The following is an 8,551-nucleotide window of genomic DNA, read 5'->3' as shown; positions in this document are numbered from 1 at the left end:
AAAGGCCGCGGGGCGGCAGTATTGCTCTGTCGTCCGTGTCGATTCCCCTATGCTCCTCTAGGCGTTCCGATCTGCCGCCTGCATCGCGCCCTCGCCGTCCCCAGGCGCCACCGCGCCAGTCGGCAGTCGGCAGCAGGCCGGCGTGCCCAGCCGCGCAGTCCGCTCAGGCCGTCAGCCGCACTGATTTGTCCGGAGACCGGAGGGCGGAGGCAGGTACGGGCCCATTTGAGTAAATGAGAACCATTTTCTGCTGCTTTAATTTCAGTCATATCTGTACAATGCTCTTCAGAATAGGCAGCTCAGTTAAATCTACATTGTTGACTTATTGTCAGATGTTTTAGGTGGATCACCCTGTTTTGGAAATTATTAAAATGCTAGATCCGCCAATGCTTCTGGTGGGTAAGCTGAAATCGGCTGATACGAGGCAGTGGCATCGCAGTATATGAATGTGCAGGTCTTAGATTTATACTTGGTGAAAGCAGAGGCAGTGGCAAGAATTGTTTTCTTAGTGCAACCCTGAAATTCTGAGCTGAACATGGCTTCACAGTCGCGTGTCGTGCTTTCCAATCGGCTCATGCCATTTCAGATCAGACCTTGCTTTGAATTTAATTGAGGTACACAGCGTACGAAGTCACGGGTATCTTGCTGTTGCCCCTCACAATAACAGTAGCCAGCTCAGCCAACTCACTTCACTCGAAACTGAAAAAATGGAACCAAAATGTGAGGTAGATAGGCATATTCATCCAGCAGCCATGTCTGAAGATGGAGTTTCAAACTATGGAGATCCACTTGGCTGGAGAAAACAACCCATGTATCCATGCATGCCAACACGACAAAACAGAATGTTGTCAAGGTACAACATCATTGATTAATCATGATGAGTTCATGGAATGATTCACATAATCACCCGCCATCATAAAACAACTTCTTTTAATGTACGGGAAAAAAAACAGAACGAGACATACCACGCTCTTCTTTTGCAGATTCATAAATGAATTCATGGATGGGACTGTCAACCTATCGTACTCGCTTACAGGGAATCAAACATGTCCAGTAAACTTACAGCATGAAGGGCAAGGTGCCGACAGTAGGCAGAAGACCGTGTCTGTGTGATACTTTTGTAAAAATTGGGGGTTCATAGCAACCTGACTGAGTGTCTCTAACTGCATTAGAATTTCACAAGTCTTTTTCATGTGTGACTGTATTCCCCCCCTCTTCATCTTACTTTATACTGATTCCTTTGCTGGGCCACCACCTCCAGAATGGGTCTCCTCAGCATCATCAGGAAAATCAAGCGCAGGGAAAAGGAGATGCGGATTCTCATGGTGTAAGTGTCCTGCTCCATTTCTTTCGCCTAATTATTTTACCCAAGAGTCCTCCCATCCAAACGCACTATTATTCTTGGTTTTTTGATTGATATGTATGCTTCTGGACTTTCAAGGTTTGTGTCATTCAGTTCTTTGTTCTTCTTGGTTTATTTCACTGATATCAAATTTACAGTGGCCTGGACAACTCGGGTAAGACGGCAATTGTGCTCAAGATAAATGGGGAGGATACCAGTGTCATCAGCCCTACTCTTGGCTTTAATATCAAGACCATCCAGTACCAATAGTATGTAGTGCATTCATTGCTTATTTGTTGTAAGTTAAATATGCCCTAACAAGAAACATTGCTTCCAGTTAAATACGTTGTATTCATGTTTTCATCCTACTACGAGGCTAGCGGCATGGGTGGTTGTACTTTTAGCATTCAAAGTAGGCAATGCAATTACTAATCTGCATTTATCTGAAAGAGTACTAAATCACATCGGTGAAAATACTACATATTTTGGCCGAAATTTTGACAGCTGCTTGATGCCCATCACTCATGAATCATGGTGGTCAAAAACTCAAAATGCATCGAGTACAGTCATGGGGAACAGCAGAACAAATTGACAAGAATTGATAATGGGGTGATTGTGGCAGGTACTCGCTGAACATATGGGATGTCGGGGGTCAGAAGACCATCCGTTCATATTGGAGGAACTACTTCGAGCAGACTGACGGTCTAGTTTGGGTGGTCGATAGTTCTGATGTTCGAAGGCTCGATGATTGCCGTCTGAGCTCCACAATCTTTTGAAAGAAGAGGTAAACCTCCTAGTGAATACAACTGATCATCTGCTTTAACGTAATTTGTCTTCAGTTTTCGCTTTGAATAACTTTGCAGAAAACTAGCAAAAGAGAATGTTTACTGTCTGGCATCAGAAAATTCTCACGACTGCTAATTTGATTACCTAGCATGTTTGTACTTAGTTTATGTGCTATTGTTTAACTATTCGGGTGATCCTTGAAATGTTGATTACAGAGACTGGCTGGATCATCGCTGTTAGTTTTCGCAAATAAGCAAGACATTCAGGGCGCGCTGAAGCCTGACGAAATCGCCAAGGTAAAGCATACTAGTCCAGGAGCATGTATTCATTCTGGCATACGTTGGTCAATCTTTACTTGGAGTCACATCATCTGGTGATCTTCGATTTAAGGAATAGTTGAAAACTTGGAAACTAATCCCAGCAAGCATAGCTCCAAGATGATTTTAGTTATTTTGACTTTCTCGGACTCAAGTTTCGCAGTGTCTACAAGTTTGATGATAACAGATTTGAGTTCTTGATTCAGGTTCTGAATCTTGAAGTGATGAACAAGGACCGGCACTGGAAGATCGTCGGCTGCAGCGCCAACACCGGCGACGGCCTGCTCCAGGGCTTCGACTGGCTTGTCCAGGACATCGCCTCCCGCATCTATGTCCTCGACTGAAACAACAACCAAAGTCTGTCGATTTAGCCATATGCACCACTACTGTTATTGGTTACACAGCCGTAGGCTTTGGCTCGCTTGGTATATGTAATGTAATCTGATCAGGTTTGAACCAAACCAAGGATGGCATTAAGTTTTGCACTTTTCCTTGTGCTTTGTGTGTAATGTAACCGGGGTCAGTTACGATAGATGTGTACAGCGTTGCTGAGTTCGCGTTAAGTCTTGTGTCTTCCTTCTTCGAAAGATGCATGCGCAGAACATTAGAATCACTTCAGAAGAGACAGAAAATGCGCAATCAGGAGGTTAAAGATGCAGCCATTTTCAGAGGCATCTTCCTTATAGTGGATGTGATCTGTTGCTTGACACCAAAGATGCAGCCACTTAACAATAGAACTGCACCATCTAAAGATGGATGGATGCCTCTGAAAAGAAAGAATGAAAAGCAACATAGCAAAAGAGAGAAAATATTTTACAGCTATCACTTGTTTTCTCCTCTTCCATTTTCACCGATTCGAAAGGTAAACCGAGTTCAACATAGAATTCCAACATCACATCCCAATCCATGATAGAAGGGGATGGACGTGAGTGGATGGCTGGAGGCCTTCGCTGCCCACCCGCTCATCGGCATCACCTCCCCCTCTGTGCCCGAGTCCGTTTCCGTAGTTCCACTTCTGTTTATTGTGCTCATTTGTTCACTTTTTGTTGTCACTCACCGTCAGTCAGTCACTGCAGGTGGAGCAAGGAGGAACGGTCAGCCCCGGTTTCTACAGCCACTGATTCCACCGCGCAGGTCAGACAAGATGCCGCGTTCCTTCCTTGCATCTGTGATTGATCTCATCCGATTTGTGGACTCAGTTCAGTTGGTTTCTTCAAACTGTTTTGTCGCATGAATTGCCCAAATGGAATGCCAGATAGAAGGAAAAGTTTGGGTTTGTTTTCATGATATGCGTGTACGGGAGGACCGCCCTGAGGTCTTAGCCGAGCTTAAGTTCCAGAGTATTATTTGGGTCATCTTAACAATCCCTGCAGCAGTAATGAGGTTCTTCTGTGTTCTAAAGTTTGTTAGCAGCCCTCTCTTAGGTGATGTGGTATTGTGATCCGTGGTAAAATCCGAATCGTGGAGCAACTGCTGTTTTTTGAATGACAATAGTGGCCTTCCTCGATGGTTTAAAAGTTTTGTATTGAAACTGAATTCTGTTCCTTTGGCTTTTGACATTTTTTTTTCATTCGATCCAAAATTGGGGTATTTACTTTTTGACATAGCTGGGGTATTTACTTTTTTGAGTTTAGCCCTGATTCGGCGCGTTCCATTCTATGACTAAATCACAAAATCATATTACTAGAAAGCTTTGATGCAATGTTTTCCTTTCTATGTCTGTATGTAATGGTTTTGAACTTGCCTTTATCATCCCGCTTCTCTTTCCAGAGGCATTATGCAAACAGGCCGATTGTTGAACTTGAGGCTGCAGCAGAGGCTCTTGTTTGATGTTATATAAATTTTCTATTTCAGAGTCAAACCCCATGCCAACATAGGGCATAAGTGGCCCGGCATTTGAATTTATTCTTCCATTTGTCGCAACATGCTGTTGTGCATAGCTCTCCTCACCTCCTGTCCTTTCATCAGCATCCTATATGAAAAAGTGCAACAAAAGTCAATACATCAGGGATTTTGTACTATGAACAATATGTAAATGCTCAATAAGATCAGTTTTTATCTTCTCCGGTTTGAAACATAGCAGTACCAATTTCACAAAAGTCATTATCATTTTTGTTACTTTTTTAAATCTAAAACACTCTTCCAGTAAAACAAAGTAGAAGAAGAAATCATGCACATTTTAGTTGAACACACAGAAATCATCTTCATTATGAAAACAATGGTTTCTGAATTTTCCATCAACAACAGCCACTGGAAACATCAAGTTAATGAAGCTGAACTTTCTGAATAATTTTTCAATTGTACCACTGAAAACATCAAGTACCACTGAAAACATCAATCTTCTAATCTCTGGAATCAAAGGGTAAAGCCCACGAACGCATCTACCTCAATATAGCACCTTCCTCGTTGCCTGATTCTTGATCAAAAAGAAGAAGGGGCGAAATTCAAGAAAGAATGATTGTCAATGGCAATGCGATGAACGGAGAGAAGACTTTTAGAGGCACTAAGAGATGAATTTACCACTTACCGCGGTAGCTAAGCTGCCAATTTGTGTGATTAAATATAAAGGAAGGGCTTTTTTTGCAAAAGAACGTGCCACGTCAGCCCCTGACAAGTGGGGCCCATTGGTCAGTTTCCTTGTAAAAAAGGACTGCATTGAAGCATTTCACAAGTTGAAGAACAATTACGTTACGTGCCAACTAGTACAAGGACCATGGTTGTAGTTTATGTACTCTACGGAGAGTTATTTACCCAAAACCACCACACTTGGGGCTAGGGTAACAACTTAGTACCAGATTTGAGGCAGGGCACAAAAAACCACCGAAATTGCGCCTAATCTGTAACACGGAGCATTGATGCTCAGATTTGGTCAAGAAAACAGCGAAACTGACAAGTTGAGCCCACCTGTCGGGCTGACGTGTCGTGCTTGTGTGGACAATATGCTGAGTTGGATGAGGGTCCCACCTGTCAGTGACAAGTGATTTTTTTTTGCAATTTTCTTTTTTACTTCTTCCTTTTTCTTCTAGGCATTTCAGCAAACAGGTCATGGGCGACGCGCGGAATTTTGCCTGCTCGTCGCCGAATTGCCGTGCTCTCGAGGTAGACCAGGCTAGGTGCTAGTCTTCGACCGCAGCCACGACCAGGCGAGCCCTTGTCGTCCGCACAGGTGAGGTTGCGTCAGCGGTGCACCATGGACCCGACAGACGCCGCACAGGCGAGGCCGTGCCGGCAGATGCAACCGAAGCAGGGAGTACCTCGGGCGGAGCCATGGTGTTCTCTTGCGGTTGTGGAGGCCAAGGTGGTCTCGGGCTACTTGTGCTCGCCAAGGGCCGCCCTTTTCAAGCTCCTGCTCGGCCGGAGCGACGTCTCAGTCGACGGCGGCGTGTCGAGAACGAGGGATTCGAGTGGACGCCGCAGGAAGCTTGGTCATGACCTCGGGAAGGCGAGGGCGCCGTCGAGAACGAATGGGGCAAGACAATGAAGGAGATCGGGGCATGGCGGAGCGTTGCCGGAGCCGAGGAAGACAATGGCCATGCCATCGATTACGAGCACCCCGCTTCAATTAATTACGACCACGAGCGCCGCCATCTCCTCCCTTTCGGCTGGCAGGTCAAACTCTGCCAGGGCTTTGCCATCCTCCATCTTCGTCAGGGTTGGGTGGCGGGAAGAACACGCTTGCTGCGGGCAGCATGCCATCCGTGCGCTTCTGGAGCATCTCCTTGAGCCGGGCGACGGCGCTTGCGGTGGGTGAGTCGCGCGCACAGAGAGGGGAAGAGATGGGAGGAGGAAGAAGTAGGTGGGGCTGACAGCGGGACCCGTGTCCACATCAGCAATTTGTACATGTAGACATGACACGTCGGCCTGACAGGTGGGCTCAATTTGTCAGTTTTGCTGTTTTCATGAGCTTATGCGACAATCAGTGTTCTCCGTTAGTCATTGGACGCAATTTCGATGTTTTTTGTGCCCTGTCTCAAATCTGATATTAAATTGTTACCCTAATCCTAAATGTGGTGGTTTTGGGTAAATAACTATCCCATGGACGAAGCTAATCTGTACACATCGGGTACACATAAACTACAGTCATCGCTTATGTAACGTGTTCGCCGGCGTCAAACGTGCGTGCGTCCTCGCACGCACATGTGTATTTATTCCAAACACCACGCCACGCTACAAAAAACCAAAAACCTCATCGTGGCAGCAGCGTGTCCATCGTCGCCGTCCCACTCCACTCACGCGGCGGACCCCACAACCACCTCAAAAACATATTACAGTAGGCCCCACTTCGAAGACGACATTAAACACTTCACCAACCAAACCTCTCACTCGTCGGTATCCTCGGCGGCACTGACGACCTGCACGCACGGCGGCAGCATATCCTATTCCTATCCACATCGATCGATGGCTCCGCCGCGGCTCCTGCTCGCCATGCTCCTCGCGGCGGCCACCGCCTCCCTCGCCGCAGCGGCGGTGGTGTTCCCGAAGGAGGCGCTGCCGACCAGCTCCGGCTACCTGCCCGTCGACCCGTCCGCCAACGCCTCCCTCTTCTACGCCTTCTACGAGGCCAGCGCGCCGCTCGCCGCCGCGCCGGCCGACACGCCGCTGCTCCTCTGGCTGCAGGGCGGGCCGGGCTGCTCGGGCCTCATCGGCGACCTCTTCGAGCTCGGCCCCTACCTGGCCGCCCCCGACGGCGCCTCGCTCTCCCGCAACCCCTTCGCCTGGAACCGCCGCTTCGGGCTGCTCTTCCTCGACAGCCCGCTCGGCACCGGCTTCAGCGCCGCGCCCTCCCCCGCGCTCATCCCCACGGACCAGCCCGCCGTCGCCGCGCACGTCCTCGCCGCGCTCCAGTCCTTCTTCGACGCCAGCCCGCCCTCCTTCCGCAGGCGCCCGTTCTTCCTCTCCGGCGAGAGCTACGCCGGCAAGTACGTCCCGGCCGCCGGCGCGCACATCTTCGCCGTGAACCCGACGCTGCCGGCGGGGCGGCGGGTCAACCTCCGCGGCGTGGCCATCGGGAACGGGCTCACGCACCCGGTCGCGCAGGTCGCCACGCACGCCGACTCGGCCTACTTCACGGGCCTCGTCAACGCGCGGCAGCGTGGCGAGCTGGAGGCGCTGCAGGCGGAGGCGGTGGCGCTGACGAAGGCCGCGCGGTGGCGGGAGGCGGCCGACGCGCGGGGCCGCGTGCTCGACTGGCTGCAGAACGCCACGGGCCTCGCCACGCTCTACGACTTCGCCAAGCAGCGGCCGTACGCGTCCGCGGGCGTGGGGAAGTTCGTCAACCGGCCGGAGGTCAAGGCGGCGCTGGGCGCGCGCCCGGACGTGACGTGGGAGGAGTGCAGCGACGCGGTGGGCGCGGCGATGCACGAGGACATTATGAAGAGCGTGCTGCCGGAGGTGGAGGCGCTGCTCCGGCAGACGCGCGTGCTGCTCTACCAGGGCATCCGCGACCTCCGGGACGGCGTCGTGTCCCAGGAGGCGTGGATGAAGGAGCTAAAGTGGGGCGGCCTGCGCGCGTTCCTGGACGCCGAGCGCGCCGTGTGGCGGACCGGCGAAGGGGACGGGCAGGAGCTCGCCGGGTACGTGCAGCGGTCGGGGGCGCTGACGCATGTGGTGGTGTACGGCGCTGGGCACCTCGTGCCGGCGGACAACGGGCGCGCGACACAGGAGATGATTGAGGGTTGGGTCACGCAGACGGGTGTGTTCGGCGGCGGCATGAGGTCGCGCGGCCTGCTGCCGGCCGGCAACCGCATCAAGGCGACGGCGACCTGATGCTTCCAGCTTGACAAAGCTGCTTTCTTGCTGCGAAGAAAATGGTTCAAGAATAATGATTTTTCTTTTACTGAATTTCGGTCCTATCATCGAAAAAATTGATTCTACTAAGAAACAATCGGAGCCAACAGAGTCAGTCTCGTTAATGACACATTGCTTTAAAACAAAACTGATCTAGAAAAAGATCCAAAAGGACACTGACTTTGCCCAAAGAAAATGTTTGGAAATGACAGCATGAAAAACTATAGGAATGATGATAATTTATTTAGTTTTTCCGTTTAATATCAGCGTAGACTATAAATGTAGCCACTTCATCTATTTTTCGTAGTTTAATCCCAAT

General features: G+C 49.8%; 1 protein-coding gene and 1 pseudogene across 1 annotated transcript; both read left to right on the top strand.

Annotated features, from left to right (window-relative positions):
• Positions 1-26: 26 nt before the first annotated feature.
• On the top strand, positions 27-2,959 carry LOC119312877 (annotated as a pseudogene).
• Positions 2,960-6,596: 3,637 nt separating this feature from the next.
• Positions 6,597-8,286, top strand: LOC119349722 (serine carboxypeptidase-like 50). The gene has a single exon (XM_037617810.1). The coding sequence runs from the start codon at positions 6,844-6,846 to the stop codon at positions 8,209-8,211; it is 1,368 nt and encodes a 455-aa protein (XP_037473707.1). The 5' UTR covers positions 6,597-6,843; the 3' UTR covers positions 8,212-8,286.
• The last annotated feature ends 265 nt before the right edge of the window (positions 8,287-8,551 follow it).

Source organism: Triticum dicoccoides, chromosome 1B (genome assembly GCF_002162155.2).
Source record: "Triticum dicoccoides isolate Atlit2015 ecotype Zavitan chromosome 1B, WEW_v2.0, whole genome shotgun sequence".
Taxonomy (NCBI): domain Eukaryota; kingdom Viridiplantae; phylum Streptophyta; class Magnoliopsida; order Poales; family Poaceae; genus Triticum; species Triticum dicoccoides.
This window is presented reverse-complemented; position numbering and strand designations above follow the sequence as displayed.